Below are 20499 nucleotides of genomic sequence, written 5' to 3'. Positions count from 1 at the left end.
TCATTTCTCGGTGAACGCGCCAAGACCGAAACCATTTCTCCTCAATCACAGTTTTGAGTTCTCTTCCTTACTTTCTCCCCAAATGTTTTTCTCTCGTTTCCAAAACTTTCTCATTCACAAAATCTTACATAAATAGCACTTCCTCGGGCTTTCACGAGTAACCTGACCTGCACAGAACCTACAAAGGTCGGAAGGTGGGAATACTAAGGTCGGTGGCCACTTCCTCAACGTCCGCTCCCAGCCGGGCGGCCCAGAAAGCCGCCTGTGACTTGACACACGCTTCCCAATGACGCGAGCGTCGCCGCGCGACTCGACTGGAAGCGACCGCGCCTGCGCAGCAGCGGCGGAGCGGGGCGGGGCGGGGGCTAGAGCGTAGCCTTGAAGTTGGCCGCGAGTAGGGGAGGAGGAGGGAGAGAGTGAGAGAGGTGGGTACCTAGGTGGAAGGACGGAGGGGCGGAGGGGCCGAGGGCCCGAGGACAGGAGGGCCCGAAGACAGGAGGGCCGGAGGGCGGGCCTTTCAGAAAGGACCTCCGTCCTTCACTTCCTGTTTGCGGGAACTTCTGAATCCGGGTCAAGGGGGGTTCACCTCCTTATCTTCTCCGGGGCTGACCCGGCAGTTTCAGTGACAGCGGCTTCTGACTCGGTCCAGGGCTGGTTTCATCTTACGACCTGCTGAGTCCGGACGTCCACACCTGTCTCGGGACGCTAAGGCTCGCTTCCTTCACCTACTGGCTGTCAGCCACGGGCCTTGAGTGACCGCCGCCGCCGGGGGTCCTCGCCATCCCCTCCGCGCTGATGCTGAGAGGGAGCGCGGGCCCGGGGCGGCGGCGGAGTGCGAGCCTCTGGCTCCCTAGGCCCGCCGCGGGCGGTGCTGGTTCTTACGTTCCCCGGGCTTGCCACCTCCCGCCAGGGCTTGGATGGGCCCCTCTGCCCGATAAATGTGGCTGCTGAGACTGCGGTGGCGGTGGTCCGTCCCGCTGCTGCGCTCCGAGTTCACCTTTGCCGCGGGACTCTCCTGCCCCACGTCGGGACTGTTGCCCTCCGCTCCTAACCCCCTGGCCCTGGCCTTGCAGTTTGGAGACAATGGACAAGATCCTGGAGGGCCTGGTGAGTTCTTCGCACCCACTGCCCCTAAAGCGGGTGATTGTGCGGAAGGTGGTGGAATCGGCGGAGCATTGGCTAGACGAAGCGCAGTGTGAAGCCATGTTTGACCTGACTACCCGGCTCATCCTGGAGGGCCAAGACCCCTTTCAGCGGCAGGTGGGGCACCAAGTGCTGGAAGCCTACGCACGATACCACCGGCCGGAGTTCGAGTCCTTCTTCAACAAGACATTCGTGTTGGGCCTCCTTCAGCAGGGCTACCACTCGCTGGACAGGAAGGACGTAGCCATTCTGGACTACATTCACAACGGCCTGAAGCTGATCATGAGCTGCCCATCCGTGCTGGACCTCTTCAGCCTGCTGCAAGTGGAGGTGCTACGCATGGTGTGTGAGCGGCCGGAGCCGCAGCTGTGCGCCCGATTGAGCGACCTCCTGACCGACTTCGTGCAGTGCATACCCAAAGGAAAATTGTCCATCACCTTCTGTCAACAGCTTGTTCGAACAATAGGCCATTTCCAGTGCGTGTCCACCCAGGAGAAGGAGCTGCGGGAATATGTCTCTCAGGTGACAAAAGTGAGTAACTTGCTGCAGAACATCTGGAAGGCCGAGCCTTCCACACTACTGCCTTCCCTGCAAGAAGTTTTTGCAAGCATTTCTTCCACAGGTAAGTGTCATTATATTCCAGAAAAATCTCTCTTGGAAATTCAGTATGTCTCTTAGACACACACCGTGTTTGCTTCTCTCTGCCCTGAAAACATTCTTAATGGAGAACAGATCTTAATACCCTCATCCAAAGTTTTATTCTCAACCACTTCCCAATTTAGGCTGCCACTTTGTACCTTTAAGAGAAAAAAAAGGCAGTGTTCCTATTTTAAATGTTGAAAACACCGAGGTCTAAGACCTTTGGCACTAAATAAGTTGCTTAATTACCAAACCTCTTGCTGTAGTTATGGAATGCTTTGAGGATGACAGCTACTAAATAAAGCTTCTATTCATTAGTGACTAATGATAGCATAATAATGTTTACCATATTATTATTGTACTGTGACTCTGTCATCTTGTCCTTACGAGTTTTTCCCGCTTTTTAATTTTCCCACTTTTTTATTCATGGGCTGTGTGGTTTGTTTATTACTGGATTATCACGGTTAACTATGTAGTTTTTGAATATTGACTTTTTTTCTACAATAGTGTGCGAGAGAGGGTACAGGTAGAAAGAAGGAGGGAAAGGAAAGAGTTTGAGGACTTAAATAGGTGTTTTTATGCCCAGTGTATAGCCCATGAACTACATCCTTAGAAAGCGGGAAGGAGTTAAGTGATAATTGGCAAGAAAATGCTTTCTCACTAGGAATTTTACCTTGCATTTACATTCCTTGTTTGGACTTGGAGCTTTCAGCTCTGTAAGCTGTAAAACAATAGACCCAAAACTGTGTTCACTTCCTTCTCTATTTGGTACAGCCATTCTCCTTGGCTATTGCTTGAAATTGAACTTGTGAAGGAGGTGTCTTTTATCTTGGGAACCAGAAATAAGAGTAGAATTTTAACAAGCTCCATGTATTCTGATGAATGAAATAAGTTTAGGAAAGAATTACCAACTATGCATATGCAGTATCTGAGTTGACTATATATATGCAGTATCTGAGTTGTTTTATTTTTTTATTGCAATTTTTCTTGTATTACCTGTGTTGCTAGAACTGTTAGATTTCCCCAGAATTTTTCAACAGTAGCAGTAAAGCTGCTTGCCTTGAATTTGCTTAATTACTCTATAGTTTAAGGTATAGTCCCCTCAAAATTTACCTTAATTTTTACTACTTTAAGAGATTTTTTAAAATCTTCTTTAGAACAGTATAATGACTCCTGTAATTGATAATTATAAGTTACTTTGGAAGGTCTAAAGTGGGAATTTAAATGATACCTTGAATTTCTTTTCTGACTACTGACTTACAAATGAATATTTTAACACAACAGTGACTTAATATTAAATGATGCAGGAAAATAAAGTAACTTATGGACTAAATATGGTGATAGTGAACAGTTTTTATATTGCAGTAGTTCTCTCTATAATGAGCAGTCATTGCTACTCACCCTTCATCTCTCATTTCTGTAATTTAACATTCCTAGTACGTTAGAGTCTACCCATGAGGTAGAGCATAACTGCTTCCTGAGTAACACCTTTGCTGCAAGTAAATTTTTTGTTTTTGTAAATTGTTGTTTCTCTCTAAATACTTCACTTGAATCTTCTTGCCATATTCCTTTTTCTTTTTAATTAAAAAAATAGATACATCATTTGAACCTTCTGTAGCATTGGCAAGCCTTGTGCAGCATATTCCTCTTCAGATGATTACAGTTCTCATCAGGAGCCTAACTACGGATCCAAATGTAAAAGATGCAAGTATGACCCAAGCTCTTTGCAGGTATTTCTTCCTGACACTGTAGATGGTGTTATTGATTTGGGAGGAGATGTTTTGTTGTATTTTGTGGGTAATGAAAAACTTAGATGTTTAAAATTGAAATCATAGAATGAAATACATATTCTCCAAATTAATTGGAATGAATTATTTACCTAACTATATAGGTTTGACAGGCATCCCAGTAATTAAACATACATTTTCAATTCGGCTTTTTTTAATTCCAAAAATATACACCTGTACACTTACTGTACAGTAAGGAGTTGGTTGGATTATCAATATATTTTACCAGTTTCCTTACTCATTATGGTTTCCTGCAACCTGTTTCTTCTCCCTGGGTTTTTTGGGTTTTGTTTTTTTTTTAAGCTAGGTACATACTTTTACTTTCTCTTTCAGTCAGAATCTCTGGATAATAAACTCCACCTTTGTCTGTTTAAAATATGTTTTTTCTTCCTTATTCAGTAGATGATTTGGTAAAATGCAGAATTCTAATTTGATAGTCATTTTCGCAGCATTTTGAAAATATTACTGCACTGTCTTTTGGCATTTACTGTTGCTGATACGGAGTCTGCTGTCAATCCAATTGTCATTCCTTTCTGAGTAGTTAGGCTTTTCTGGTAATGTTTATGGCTCTTTCTTCTTGACGTTTTCCATTTATTCTTATATTTCTAGGTGTAAACCTAATATTATTTATCCTCAGCATTTTCATGCTTTTCTTAATTCACTTGTTCATTTATTCAAACCGTATTTACTGGACACTTACTTATCATGAGTGCTAGGCAGTGTTTCAAAACCTCCTTGAACAAATGGATAAAAAAATCTGTCTTCATGGACTTACTTTCTAGATGGAGAGGAAGATAGTAAATTAGTAACATATCTCATTAATTCCAAGATGCATCCTGATTTCAGAGATATTAAAATGTGAAAATACAGTCACTTGGTATTTCAGTTTAATTGGCATGACTTTTCCTGCCTTAGTGGTACATAAACTAATTATACATCCTAAAAATGATTTTGTTTTAGATTTTATTAAATATGATAATTAAAATTATCATTTAGTATTTGAATAGTGATGAATGTTTTGGGGAAAAAAGTAGATAGGAAGGACATAAAGTATGAGGGAGTGGTTTGCAATTTTAAATAAGATGGGTTAGGAAGGCCTCAATGAGAACATGAAGATGAAGTAAAGACATAAAGGAAATGAGGGAGCAAAGCCTGTGGAGATCTAATGGGGAAAACATCAATATTGTCTTACAACTCATTAATTTTTTTCTTCAAAGGTACCCATTTATGGAGCTTATTCCAGCTATTGAGTTTCTTTATTTCAGTGACTATTTTTCTAATGGAGTTTTTCCTCTCTGCCTATTTTTATTTCATATCTGCCTGGGTTTTTTTGTAGGTTTGTTTTTTTTTTAATAGTATCCACAGACACGTGTGTGTGTGAGTGACACATCTAAATAGAATACAGGGATTTGGAACAAAGTGTTTTCTGTGTACCTGTTATAAAATTGCAGTCATGACATATAAACTTAAGTATTTATGTTGGATTTTCAGAAAGCTACATGTATACAAATCTTATTATCTGTAACACAAACTTTGGGGACTTGGATTTTTTCCACCTTTTCCCCCTTTTTGTTTAGTGTTTGAAAAGACCCTTATCTTCTAACGTTCCTTCTTTTTTCCTTGTGTTCTTAAATTTAACTGAATCAATTTAGCTGTAACTATTACTTTCAATTTCTTGTTGCTCATTCTCTCAAACTTCCACAGATACATGAACATGCTTTGCATATTGGAGAGAAGTCTATATAAATATTGTTCCTGCTGTATTGCCTCTATCTCCACTACTTTTAATTTATGTTGATCTCCTTGCCATATTTAGTTGTCTGTATTTTTGTTTTCATCTTCTTGGTATCTTTGTATTCATAGTTCTTAAAATTCTAGAAACGCTATGATACCATGTTGTTAGGATTTTCTACATATTGTCTGTTCTTTTTATTTTTCCTTTTCCATTTATTCTTACCACTTTATCAGTTCTTTTCTATATGTGGTTGATTTCCAAGTTTTTATGTAAAGTTCTCATTGTTCATTTACTTTTAATTTTAAGAAACACTCCTATCAGGGCACCTGGGTGGCTTAGTCAGTTGAGCCTCTGACTCTTGATCTCAGCTCAGGTCTTGACCTCAGCGTTGTGAGTTCAAGCCCCTACTTGAAAGAAATAAAGGAAGAAAGAGAGAGAGAGAAAGAAAGAGAGAAAGAGAAAGAAAGAAAGAAAGAAAGAAAGAAAGAAAGAAAGAAAGAAAGAAAGAAAAGAAAAGAAAAGAAAAAAGAAAGACTCCTATCTCATCCATCTCTCCATAGAGAAATTTCTTCTATGTCCTGTTTAGCAGTAGCACTCCTTTATCAGTGTGACCTCAACAACACTAAAATTTCTTTCTCTTTGAGATATATTTATCATAAATTATGTTGTCCTCTAAATAAAATAGGAAGATTCAGAGAATTACAGATTTCATAGCTAAAAGTGAAATTAGAAATCAGTTTGTCTATCACCTTCATTCCCTAGGTAATGATATCTAACATTTTTCATTACATGCCATAAATCATTGCAGCAGAGTCTTCTAGTTGGTCTTTTTGCCAGCAGTGACTTATACTTCTCTCTCATTCCCTAAGTCATCCTGATCTATTCAGTTTTCCCTTCTAATCAACAAACTGCAGTGACTTCCACCTCTTACTAAATCAAGTGCAAATTCCAATTCTTGGCATTTAGCACTCTCCATCTTAATTTTTCAGCCTTTTCAAAACAGCCATGGTATCCAGCTTCTGAATTGTTTTGTTTTTAAAATATATTTGGTAATTAATTTTTGCCTACTTGTTTCTCTGGGAAGTTGTGATCCAGTTTTTGTATTGCATTTCTAATTTATCCTACATGATCCTATTTAACCCATAGTCTATCTGGAGTAATTATTCTTATATAGCAGATGTAACTGAACAGGATAGCAGTGTTTATTTTTATCATACTGCCACCCTCTACTTCCCCATAGTCTATATTTCCCCACACATAGCACTTACCATCCTCGAACTGTTATTTTCCGTAATCTAAAGAAATGTAAATACCGTACCAGGAACAGATAAATAACATTAAAGTATGAAATTGGCCAGATGTAACTGAAATAATAAGGAATGGGGTACACAAGCACCTTCTAAAAGAGAATGCTGATCCTCAACTCCAGTTTTCTTGTTGCCACAACGAAATTTGAATTCAGTGTTGTTGATCTGATTTTTCAAAAGAAGCCTGTGATCCAGTTTTTTATGTGACATTTCCCAATTTTTTAAACAGTGGAACAAGGTTAACTGAGGCTGGATCTAGCCATGAAGGTGCCATCTAAAAGTAAAAATTGGTTTTATTCTCTACAAATTAAAAATAAATCTATTTTTTGTCTTTTGTAATATTGTCAATTTTAATGTTAAGATTTCAAGTTGCATTTTTTTTGCAGCTTGAATGGTTTCATTTATTCAACAAATTTGAACTCCTTCTCAGTGCCAAAGCACTATGCTAAATACTGGGGATCCACAGATTAAAGATTTTTAAAAAAGAACAAGATCACGGTTCTTAAGCTCATGGTCTAATGGAGGAAAGAAGTTCTCAAAATACATAAATTACAGCTATAGTTAAATGTTCTTTAAATAGTAAGAAATTAACTCAATATATCAGGGTTAAGTGTTCTTAAAATTCATGTAGTAACCAATACATAGTGGACAAGATTAGTGTAGTTAACCATAAAAATAACTCATCCTACAATGTGAAGGCCTGAAGGGATTTGGGCATATGCAAGACCAATGAAATTGAAGCAGAACTGGAATATAATGGAAGTGTAGCTAAAAGCACTGCATTTATTCACCAGCAGAGCTTAGTTCAAACACCGGTACTGCTGTTTATTAATTGTGTAACTGTTGACAAATTTCCTAACTTTCCCTAACTTTTCTTACCAGTTTGAAAGCAGAAATTGTAACTCTCATGTTTTTAGCACTTAACAGAGTAACTTAGATTATAGGCACTCAAATATTTGTTGAGTGAATGGCTTCTAATTCATGTTACTTCTGACTTGAAGTTTCTTTAGAATAGTCAGGAGATTGGGTATCCAATCACTCTTTCCCTTATCCCATGCGATAAGGGAAAGAGTGAAGGCTTTTGAGACGGGAAGGAAAGGAAAAAGAGGAAAGGAAAAAGCTGATTGGGTGATTAGGTATAATGAAGAACCATGGCCAATGGAATTTTCTACTCTGCTCCTAGACCTGGGCTGTGGCCCAGGGCCCCATGTTCTGGAGAGCCCAGTTTCTTTCTACTCTGACAGTACCATTCCCCACGGGGCAAAGTCCACAGAAGACTTATTGGCACTTTTTTTCTTCTTTAATTGAACAATATCTCGGATCTTCCTGTGTTAGATCCCCACAGAGAGATTCATATGGATCCATCTCATTCTTTAAAACTCTACATAATGTTCTATAGTATGTTTAACCATTCCCTTATTGATGGACATTTAGATTGTTTGCATTTTTCCATATCCTAAATATAGGGCTACAGTGAACTTACTCTATACACAAATGCAAGTGTCTCTCTATTCCCTATGTGTAGAGTGGCTACAAACTTTTATGAAAATCAGCTTAACAACAGTTAGAATGTGTGAAACAGCTGTCAGAGGCTACTTTAATGATTTGTAACCATCATTGTGTGAAGAAGATGGCCAGAAAAACAAGAAGGGAAATAAAATGTGTGTAGGGAACATAAGGAACACACAGATAACTTGTAGTTAACATGCATTTGGACTTTGGGCCACTTTTAACATCTGATGGAACATTTTAATCTTAAGAGCAAAACCTTTTAAAAATAAGATAACACTTCAGTGTTAATGTAGATAGTTATAACATAGCTATTGTGAAAATAACTATCAATTTTGAAGTCAATTTTTTTAACATGTTAGTTGCTCTTTGGTCATGTGCTTTTGCACTTAGTATTTATGTTTGACATTTTGTTCAATTATTTATTTATTTATTGCCACATACATTGATATTTGGTAGAAGAAAGGCATTCGCAGTGAGTATTCCCAGTGTCATATATTAACTCATGTAGTCTTCAAATCAGCCCTGTAAGATAAATATATTTATCTATAATCTGCAGATGAGGAAACTGAGATACAGAGGTTAAGTAACTTACATAGGTGTTAGGCCCCCCTAACTTATAAAATGGTAAGTTGAGATTTTGAAACCAGATCACTCTGATTTTAAAAAAACTTTTTTCTTCCACTACTATTTACTTATTATGTAATCCCCAAAACTGGATTATTGGATCAAATAATACGAACATTTGACCCAAATGCTTTCCAAAAGAGTTATACCACTCTTCATTGTGATTAATATTTAACATTAAGGACAGTCTCCATCACACCCCATATTACTTTGTCTTTATTTCTGTTAAACTGGGTTGATATTCAAGAAGAACACTCACTAATTCACTTTGAGGCCATTTAGTGTATTAACACATTCAATGCCCTTTTATCTATGTAAAGCTTCCTTTTTTTGTCTTGTTATAGTAGGATAAGGAAAGGGATGAAAAGACCTGTTTCACAATTCAAAATAGTCATTTTCAACAGTGTGTTTCCTATTTAGACTGCATAGTCACCAGAAAGGAGGAATTTTGTTTCTGTGTATCTTAGTCCAGTTACATTTGAACTCCTCTTAGACTAAATTTGCCTAATAAATTCTAGCTAGCATTGTGTAGAATTAACTTAAAACTGCATTTATGTGAAATGACACATTATCAGAAATTCTTTTTATTGAAATATGTAAGAAACTATCAGCTTACAAGATTGGAAACTCCTTGAGTACAAGAACCTTTATACTCATTTCTGAATCTTGAACAGTGCTTTTCACAAGCAAGCTCAGTAAGTATTGAGTCACAAAGGGAGGGGTTGTTACTGTAACTCTTGTTATTCCAAACTAAAAGATGTTGAAAATATTTTCAAGACTGGTAGTTTTGTTTTTCAATTTTCAGAATGATTGACTGGCTATCCTGGCCATTGGCTCAGCATGTGGATACATGGGTGATTGCACTCCTAAAAGGACTGGCAGCTGTCCAGAAGTTTACTATTTTGATAGATGTTACTTTACTGAAAATAGAACTGGTAAGTAGAAGTATATAAATCCCTTAGAATGAATGGTCTCAATATTTAATCTTTGGGTAGTCCACTTTAAAGCATCTAATGTTAAATATGTTCTTGTTTTTGGTTTTGTTTTGAATCATAATTTTGAAATAGAAATTAAGAATGGTATTGAAGTATAGATAATTAAAATAGTTGTGCTGTTTTCAAGTATCTAATATGAAAACATATTCATCCCATTATCTCTTAAATCCAATTAATCAAGCTTTTACCACCATTATTCTACCACAACTATCTTTGACGACGGTGCTTTCTAGTACTGCTAAACTCGGGAGTTATTTCTCAGGCCTCCTCTCATTTGACCTATCAGCAGCATTTGACACAGTTGATCACTCCTTGAAACACTTGTCTCACTTAGTTTTTGTCTTAGTTCTCTTAGCTTTTGTCCTGCTTTACTGGCACCTCAGTCTCCCATTATGGATCTTTCTAACTTTTAGAGTGCTTTAGACTTTCATTTTTGAGCCATTTTCTTCTCAGTCCATTCTCACAGCATATGTGTCCCATGGCTTTAAATAACGTTTCTAAGTTAATGACTGCCAGGTATATATTTCTTGTTCATTATTTTCCCATGAACTCCATAGTCATGTATCCAAGTCTATACTTGAATCTCAAATTCAACTTATCCACGATCTAATTTCTGATTTTTCCCTCCCACACCTGGTCTTCCCCATCTTAAATAGCAACTCTGTCCTTCTACTCACTCAGGACAAAACCTGAAAGCTATCCTTTCTTTTCATTCTCTGTCAGCCCTTATCCTATAAATCTTATTGATTCCACCTTTAAAATGTCCAGAATCCTACTACTTTTAACCACCTACATCACTACCACCTTGTTCCAAAGCCCTCATCATCCCTTGCTGTACGGATTGCAGTAATCTCCCTGCTCCTGCCCTTGGGCCCCTACATGTGTCGCACAACTACATGATCTAGCCCACTGCTGCTTCTCTCCGAGTCTCCCACTATTATTGCCTCAGTCTCTGTACTTTGCTTACATTGCCGTCTTTGCTCTATCTTTAGTACACCAGGCTGGAGACCTCCGGGCCTTTCTAATGCTTGGCCTTTGCCTTGCTTATACTCTTCTCCCAGGTATCTGCAGGCTTACTTTCATTTCCTTCAGTTTTTTATAGTCAGACGTCACCTTTTAAATGACGCATTTTTGAATACCCTAATAAAGACCCCTTTGCCACTCAGCAGTCCCTATTCTTCATACCCTGTTTTCTTGTAGTTATCTCCATGTTACTTTTTATTGTCTGCCCACCCTGAAGACCGTAAGCCCTATCAAATTAGAGATTTTTTAATCCACTATTGAATCCTCAGTACCTAGAATAATGCCAAGCAATAGTAGGTACTCAGTCAATGTTTGTTGAATGAAATCCAATGAAGTGTGGGCCAAGGAATGATCACTTTGTAGGTAAGGCTTGACAGATTTGTATTTGATTAAGGGGTTTTAAGAGTTGTTTAGGCCACTGTATTACCTTGATCTCTGTCATGTCATGTTGTTATTTCCCAACTTTCTCTCCCAAAGTAACATGTTATGATAGAACTTTCCAGGAATGGGGATAGTCATATAAATTTTTTTCGTCCAAGGAAAATAGGCACTAATTGGGTTAATGATTTCCCTACAAACTCTTAAGGTGGATGTCTTATCTTTTTTAAAGGTTTTTAATCGACTTTGGTTTCCTCTTGTGAGACCTGGTGCTCTTGCAGTTCTTTCTCACATGCTGCTCAGTTTTCAGCATTCTCCAGAGGCATTCCATCTGGTAAGTCAGGACACAAGCTTTCTGCACTGCAGAACTTTGTGTTAAAATTTTAGTTTAATATGGAGTAATATTTGTGTATAGTGAAAAAGATTATAAGTTAGTCCTGACTCTGTTTTCTTGTAGCTTTATGATTTCTTAGAAAATTGAGGTTGTGGGATTTCTCTCCATAGAATATATTTTCAGAATGTTTTGAGTCTTACCAAAACTGCTGCACTTGCAACCACTACCAGCTGTTGAATATTATTGCTCTACATGAGAGATGTCACGTGTCGGCATCACTGATGGTTGTCTGTTCACGTAAGAACAGTGTAGAAGGAAAATGCTTTAGAATTTCAGAAACGTGAAGCATCAGGTGTTGTTTTAGGGTCCCAGAATTAAGACTGCATTCTCTCCCAACCCAGAGCCTACAGATCCTATTAATTCCACCTTTAAAATATATCCAGAACTCTACCACTTTTAATGAGCTACCTCACTGGTTTTGATTTGATTTGATTTGATTTCAGTTCTTTGATTATCAGTCATTACAGATGGAAATGACAAAATGTTATTTTGAGAACCTGTCCATCTCTCTAGTGCATCACAGGAAAGTTTTATGTGGTTATTTGCTTCCTCTAGGGTCTGATCCCATTTTACAGGACTAGAACCTCATTATTAGTACACCCACAATGTAAATATCTTAGGAATGCTGACCCAGTACGAGCAAATTCAAGGGAGACCGATGATGAAGTGCTGAATTCCAGTTGTTGATTATTAGCTAGAAATAAAACTAGCCTCAAAGAACCATATACATACTTAGGCTGCTTAGTGCCTCACTGCCACTGAAGGAAAACCTGCAGGCTTTATTGAAAGTAATAAAGATAATAAAAGATAAAGATCCTTATCAGCAAGTAATATTATACATAGTCACGTAGAATGGGTTTTTCTGAGAATTTCTACAGTTAATCGCGTAATTGATGATCTTGACCGTCAACCGATAACCTTATATCTGTTACATAAACAAAACTCAAAACTCGAGCTAAGATAGCATGTGTACTAGCTAAGTCTAACAAGGTAAAGAGCGTCAATTATTTGTGTCTGTCTTCAGGCACAATCATGTGTAGGCCATTTGAGGAAAGATATATTTTCAGATTTTCTGAGAGGGAGATTCTCTAATAAAACTTACTCATCCATTCTAATGTTTATTGCTCTTCACACTGAGGACATTTCTTAATCTCTCTGATTAGTCGTTGATGCCATACTGTAAACCTATTTCTTGACTCCCAGTTTTTTCAAAAGATGGAAAACATCTCCATATGTTGTATTGCTTCTTTTTCTGAAAAACATAGCTGAAATAAAAATGGCTGACTTTGAAATATTGGCTTATTGAAATACTGATATGAAATCATTTATTTAAGGATTAGTTAGATCTGAAATTGAAAATATCGTCTAGCTTAGTAAATTCTTAAAACTAAGATCTAATTATTGCCTACATACTGTGCATAGCCTGACTGGCTACTCAACTAAAATAAACTTGGGCATCTAGTGGTGGGTCATATAGTAGTTATAGCAACTGTAACTCTAACTCAGTGGAGGACGGAGGTTTAGAAGTTGTTAACTATGAACAATAACTTGAAATCACCAACATCGTTATTCATAGCATTTTAGAGCAAACCAAGATTAATGTTGTAATGTATGTTATTATAGACCAAATCACTTTTCATATCCTTTTTATAAGTGGAAAGAAATTTATTTTAAACAAAAGAAAAATATCAAAGTTTCTAATAAGTTATACACATTTTCTCAAATAGTAACTTCAGTTTAGTGAGTATTACAGTAATGTCCACAAATATTTAGATTTGCTCACTTAAAATAAACTTTCAAGCAGTTAGAAGGTAATAGCCTGCTTGGACATATATCTATATGCCTGTGAAGAACTTAGTCTCATTTCTATGTCAGTGATAATTTTGATCATATAGGATATAATAGTAGGCAACTATATTATCTGATTGCAAAGACCAAATCTACAGTAGGAAGGCTTTCAGAAGATTTGGAATTGTAAATTATATAATCATTTTTTAAAAATTATTTTATCTGCTCTTCCATTTCTCTCTCTCTTTTCACCTGTGAGGACACAAAATAATTTTGGTGTTTTGCAAGAAACAAAACACTGCTATTTTAGCAAGAAAGTATCTGATAAATACGGCTTTATAGAGCAAATTATAATTCAGCTTTGTTTAGAAAAGAGAGATGAGAGCAGTTAGAGTGAACTCATTAGGAACTGATGGTTTCATGGTCAAATTAATACCTTTGATGGAGGTAAGATCAAAAAAGGTAGTGCAAAAGCTAAAATGCGATTTTAAGACCTCAAACATGGAGTCAGAGCAAAATGAGAATAGCACTGCTAATTTAAGAATATGATTGTTCCTTTCAGGAGGAATAAAAGGGAGTTGATTATGATACTACTGTAATTGTTATTATTGCCATTTGGTGGTAAGACCATAGAGCCGTAACTGCACTTTTATCACAAGTTAGCAACCAGAAAAATGTTCTACAAATAGAACGTAATAATATTAGAGGCCTTTTACATATGAAGTATAAATGTGTATTACTAGATTATGATTAATAATTAATTGGAACAAGGATACCACCGCACTAATGGAATGAGCCATTTCTGCAAAACCGAGTTTATCTTGTTTATAACCTCTTGAATATGTGATGACTCTGTATTGACTTTAGTCTAATTTTATAATGATAGGACACTTTTGTGCTTATTATCAATACTAAGTTTTCTACATGTTTTTGAACAATGAGCATTTTAAATTTCCCTTTTATTTTTAACTCCAATCTCTTAAAAATAATAGAAATTTCTGATTCCATTTATTTTTAGAACCATCTCTTTTTGGAGGTGGGGATTTGGAGTCGTTAATAAGGATAACCGTGCTAACATAAGACATCTTCCCTATACTTATCTAAAAGAAGAGCCAAGCTGTAATTCTAGTTACTTTAGTTACTTTCTTGAAGTAGACTTTAATATGCAATGCACAGTGTATAATTCTTTCAAGTGAAAAATCTAAAATTCACACTAGATGGAGCTCTTAAGCTAATTTTAGGTTTATCTTTTAAAAATTTGTTCCTACTGAACAGTCTGGTAAATATAATAGTCCTAACATTTTTCAACCTAACATTTTTCAGAATGGCAGAAGTGACTAAGGCTTCTATTTTGTACCTGAGTTTGTGTTTTAGATGGAGTATAAGGATAAGGAGAGGGGTCTTATATGGAATTAAAATTATATGTGACTTTGAAACTTGATTTATCTTGATATTCTGGAAATTTTAACTTCATAACTTTTTTAGGAAAGACTGTGACTGAACATACAAAAAAGTACTTGCTGATCATGTAACATTTGCATTCCATTTGTAGTCTAGAGAATTTGTTGCCCATTTGTATAAACTGAGGAATGTTTGTCTTTTTTCTCTTCAGATTGTTCCTCACATAGTTAATTTGGTTCACTCCTTCAAAAGCGATGGTCTGCCTTCCAGTACAGCCTTCTTAGTGCAGTTAACAGAACTGATACAGTGTATGATGTATCATTATTCTGGATTTCCAGATCTCTATGAACCTATTTTGGAAGCAATAAAGGTATGATGGTAGTTGCATCAATATTTGTACAGCTGCAGACCATAATGTGATAGATGAATGTAGTGAAACATTTATACAACTAGGTATTCAATTTAATATTCTATGGTAATATGCTTTTTATTTGAAAAATGTAATTGGAATCAGGGTTCATTAATACTTAGGGAGTAATCTCTTATTTGCTATAACTAATCTAAATTAATAACCATATTTCTTCAGCTCTACAATGCCATCAATTATAAGGCATATCTTTAATAAATTTATAACAGCTGTTGGGGAAATTTGTTTAAAAAGAAATGCTACATTAAGTAAATATATACATCACCACTATATCCCAATATCAGAAGCGTTAAAATATTTTCTTAAAGATTTTATTTATTTATTTGTGAGAGAGAGAGTATGAGCAGGGGGAGGGACAGAGAGAGGGAGAAGCAGACTCCCACGGAGCAGGAAGCCCAACATGGGGCTCAATCCCAGGACTCCTGGATCATGACCTGAGCAGAAGGCAGATGCTTAACTGACTGAGCCACCCAGGCTCCTATAGTAGTGTTAAAATATTTAAGAACATCTTAGAATCAAGAAAAGGCAGTTTAATAAAATATTTGACTTTGTTTCCTTACTTGTTTTTATTCCATTTTTGCTATGGACTGTTCATGAATTTCCATATTTTATAGAATCTTTACTTGAGTTCTTTGTGAACTTACCCGGTTTTTCAACTCTGTGTAGATAGTAGACCTAAAAAGTACTGATTCTGTTTGTCTTAAAGAATGGGTCACGATAGGGGCGCCTGGGTGGCTCAGTCGTTAAGCATCTGCCTTTGGCTCGGGGTGTGATCCAAGGTCCTGGGATTAAGCCCCGTGTCAGGCTCCCTGCTCTGCTGGGAGCCTGTTTCTTCCTCTCCCACTCCCCCTGCTTGTGTTCCCTCTCTCGCTGGCGTCTCTCTCTCTCTGTCAAATAAATAAATAAAATCTTTAAAAAAAAAAAAAATGGGTCACAGTGTACGCACTTCACTCTTAAATTTACTGCATAATCAGGGTGTTGCAAAAGAATTGCAAAATTTGCCTCAGTCAGACCTAATCAGTATTAGAAATCAGTTCTATTAATAATGTTGCTTTTTGAGATCTGAAATGCAAGATAAGTCTCCTTATCTTTATTACCTCTTCTGTATCTGAAATGAATACAAAGCTTATTCTTTTTACTACATAGTTAGCTAAATCAAATGGATTTTGGTTGAACCCAAAACAAGACTGTTGAGCAATTAATGTATTCCACTAGTGTGACATTTGACACTTTAGAAGTAAATGCTTTTATGTATAGGAGCATTTTATCATGGATTTAATAGTAATGTTAGTCTCTTTCTATGGTGTCTCTCTTTGTCCACAGATGAAACCTCTTTTTGTTAATTGCCATTTTTCAGTGCTTTACATATTGAGAATTCTCATAACTGAAATAGGCTCAGAAGAAGCAAGGTTCTCTTAATCCAAAGGCAACACTTTTCTATTAACTGTCAACCACAAGAAAATTAAAAGATGAAAATTCCTTCAGAAAATATTTTCTGAGTTCTAGGCACCAGATGGTAATAGCAGTCCGAAAAAAGGCTTAATGATGTTACCAACTTTCATTATTCTTCATTGCTCTATTCATGCTTGAAATCACTTAGATTTAACATTGTATCTTGGGGCACCTGGGTGGCTCTGTTGGTTAAGCGTCTGCATTTGGCTCAGGTCGTGATCCTTGGGTCCTAGGATCGAGCCCTGCATCGGGCGCCCTGCTTATTCGGGAGCATGCTTCTCCCTCTGCCGTTCCCCCTGCTTGTGCCTGCTCTCTCTCTCTCTCTCTCAAATAAATAAATAAAATCTTTTAATAAATAAATAAATTGTATCTCAAATATCAAAGAGCAGATAAAAGAATCTGTATCTTACAAATAATAATTTTCTATATTGTTAAACACAAGATTGAGTTTTATTTTTTGAAGTTAGAGGTCACCGTGGTTAGGTGCTTTTGTTTTTCATCCCCTGATTGCTTTGAGCTTTTATTTCTAAGGGTTAATATTGAGTAAATAGTAGTTGGTGAATGAAAAGGAGATATTTTTTACTTTCACTAGAAAATTTGAAAGCAAATTGTTTATGTTATTCAGTTGTGTGCTAATTTATTTAAGTCTTCATTCAAATGCCTTGGAGTAGCATTGCAGTATATTCTCTGATCTCAGAGTTTCATTCTGAAACATTTTGCTGGCACACTGGAAACATAAGTAGTTCAAATGTGACTTGAATTCCGGTTCTTGAATATTTCTTAACTTGATAAATTCTACTTTAGGATGTACTTATTTATTTTAGGAGACAGTTATTTTTGCCATGTAATATAATGTAACTTTTTCTGACGACTGGTCAAGTGTTAGGGGTGATTTCAAAACTGAGTGGAAGAAAAGAAAGGTTAAATGTCAGTGGAAAATCTTCTTTATGGTATTAATTAATTTAATAACACAGTTTATATTTTTAAGCTATTTCTCTTCTTGATGATCTACAGGATTTTCCTAAGCCCAGTGAAGAGAAGATTAAATTGATTCTCAATCAAAGTGCCTGGACTTCTCAATCCAATTCTTTGGCCTCCTGCTTGTCTAGACTTTCTGGAAAATCTGAAACTGGGAAAACTGGTCTTATTAATCTAGGAAATACATGTTATATGAACAGTGTTATACAAGCATTGTTTATGGCTACAGAGTAAGTTTAAATTTGAACCTTCTTTGTTAACTGTAGAAATTGATGCATACTGATGAAATGTAAGACGGTGGGGTTGTCTTCACATTATTTCTTATAAATGGCAGAAATATTAATATTTGTATATAATTGCCTTATTCAGAAATGAAATTGCTTTCAGTGCTCAGGATCTATTAAAATGTTAATTTATATAAATTCTACTTTATATTATGTATTGCATTGAGAGTCTTTTGAATTATTCTGGCTTGATATTTATTAGTATAACAGAAAGATTAAGTGGGCTTATTCCAAAGAGTTTAAGTATCCTCAAGTACTGATTTATTATCCTATAAGACAGTGTATTTTTTTAACCTATATATCTTTTAAGGGGAGTTGTGTTTAGTTTTTTCTGCTTGTAGATATTTTGCAGTTGATCAGATTGATAATTTCTTTGTTACTGTGAAAGAAGCTTAAGCTCTGTTTCCCTCCACAAGTTGTAGATACTGAACAAATATATAAACATACATGTTCCTTTGTCCTCTTACAGATTTACTTTCAAATTCATTTTCTTTTGCAGCCAAGCAAATACGAAATCAGAGGTTGTTAGCTATGTGTTATCTGTAACAGTACAAAATAATGATAAACTTTTCCTAAAGACAAAAACATGGTTGGATTTTTCTCTTCATCGCCAGCAGAGTGTTTATGGAACTTGACCAAAGATCTTTACAAGTTGAGTTCCATGCCTTTGGAAGTTTTTATGTCTACCGAATCATAAACTAAAAGATGAAGAGTTAGGTTTATTTTATTTTCTGGCCCCAGATATACTATCAACACTAAGGTGTGTTTTTTCTGTTTGGCTCAGTGTTTTATTTTTTTTATTTGTTTGTATTTGAGATTTTTAATTTTTTTAAAAAATGTGTACACTTAGACACGAGTGATACTAAGCATGAAACTAAATTCAAATCTGTATCTCACCACCAGAGGTCATCTAGTCCAGCCAGATGATAGTGAAAGGAGAGACCCAAAGCAATTGTAACCAGCAACAGCAATTCAAAGAGCCATGTTATTGAATAAGCCAGTGATACTATCTAAGAATAGGCACATAGCATATTTTATTTCTTTGGCAATATGTGAATTCTTTGTGGTTTAAAAAAAATAAATTTAGAAGTATATAAACTAAAAATCAGACATAAAAAAAAATTTTTAATCAGATATCCCCATTCGCAAAAGTAATTTGTTAACAGTTTGTGTGCATTGTTTCAGATCATTTTTTTACAGTTACAAGATTTTATCTAGAACAAGAACAAATGCATTGTTTTTAAAAAATATTTATAATCTTATTTATATAGTTTTTTTCCAGCACTTGCTTTTATCTTTTAACGATTCGTGGTTGGAAGTATTCCCATGGTAGGGTAGTGACAGAACTGTCATTCTGAATAAATAGATGTACTATATTTTATTTTACCCTACTCCTATTGATGAACATTAGGTTGTTTTGTTCATAATTAACATCTCTCTGCCTATGTGCAGATGTAGAGGATTTGCTTTGACTAGGGTATGCCAAATTGCTCTCCAGAAAAACTGCGGCGTTTGAACTTATATACTAATATATAATCGTACCTGTGACCCCATACTTTTAGCAGTACTTGATATAGTTAGTCTTTGAAGTTTTTCCTAATTGGGGGAAAAATGCCTTTTTGCTTTAATTTGCAGTATTGCTGACCATTACAGAGTTTTCTCTGTATATTTTTCTTTGTTCATTTGTGTTTGTTTTCTGAATAACCTGTTCTTTCTTTTGTGCACCTTTCTGTTGGGTCTTTTTCTTTTTCATATTGGTTTATATAGACTCGGGATGATAATCCTTCATTACATGCTCTCTTCCTGTTAGTGTGATTCAGATTTGTAGAGTGTTTCATTTAGTGAAATCTGCTATTTCTCATTTGTAGTGTCTGAGTTGTAGGAAGGCTTCCCCCTCGATGTCTCCCCCCTCTTTTCTTTTAAATACTTCAGTAGTTTTCTATTTTACATTATCTCATTACTCCTCTGTGACATTTGCAATAATGTAAAATTTTATTTAATTCCATCTTTTTTTCAAACGGATACTGAATTGTTCCTATTCACATGTTTGAATAATTCATCCTTTTCCCATCCTGTACTGCTACCACATTCTTTAAATCACTCTAACATTGTAGTATGTTTTGTTGACAGTATATTTTTTTATTTCATGCAGGTGTGCGAAAGAATTTAAAAGTTGCTTATCTAAGTTATTAATTAATAGCTTAATCAATTTCTATTTGCTAATCTAGAAAATAGGAATGCTGTGTGACGGCACATAGGCCATTGCCTGGTCCCACAGTAACTGTTTTGTTTATTGTCATTCTTCCCTTCCTTCCTTCACTACATTGTGAGTAGTAACTCTGCTAGGTAAAGGGCCATCAGGTGAGTGATGTTTTACTTTGAAGATAACAAGTTTTTGAACTAACTACCTTTTAGCTTTTAAAAAATGCATGTGTGTATGTATGTACATGTATACAAGAATCACTTTTATTCCCTTTCAGTTTCAGGAGACAAGTATTATCTTTAAATTTAAATGGGTGCAATTCATTAATGAAAAAATTACAGCATCTCTTTGCCTTTTTGGCTCATACACAGGTGAGTGTAAGTGTGTATAGTATGTATATGTTAACTTCGTTGGTAGTATTCTTTAAAG

At 36.1% G+C, this 20499-nt stretch overlaps 1 protein-coding gene across 1 annotated transcript in view; it reads left to right on the top strand.

Moving 5' to 3' along the window:
* The first annotated feature begins 374 nt into the window (after positions 1-374).
* The window catches only part of USP38 (ubiquitin specific peptidase 38), a 34472-nt gene continuing 14347 nt past the window's right edge, over positions 375-20499 (top strand). The window contains exons 1-7 of the mRNA XM_002924305.4: positions 375-1765; positions 3377-3512; positions 9553-9682; positions 11376-11477; positions 14938-15096; positions 17620-17813; positions 20348-20441. Coding sequence (XP_002924351.1) covers positions 1084-1765; positions 3377-3512; positions 9553-9682; positions 11376-11477; positions 14938-15096; positions 17620-17813; positions 20348-20441 — 1497 coding nt within the window. The 5' untranslated portion in view covers positions 375-1083. The remainder of the gene's footprint in view (positions 1766-3376; positions 3513-9552; positions 9683-11375; positions 11478-14937; positions 15097-17619; positions 17814-20347; positions 20442-20499) is intronic.

Source organism: Ailuropoda melanoleuca, chromosome 5, assembly GCF_002007445.2.
Source record: "Ailuropoda melanoleuca isolate Jingjing chromosome 5, ASM200744v2, whole genome shotgun sequence".
Lineage (NCBI taxonomy): Eukaryota > Metazoa > Chordata > Mammalia > Carnivora > Ursidae > Ailuropoda > Ailuropoda melanoleuca.
The sequence above is the reverse complement of the archived record's forward strand: the minus strand, read 5'-3'. Positions and strand labels throughout refer to the sequence as shown.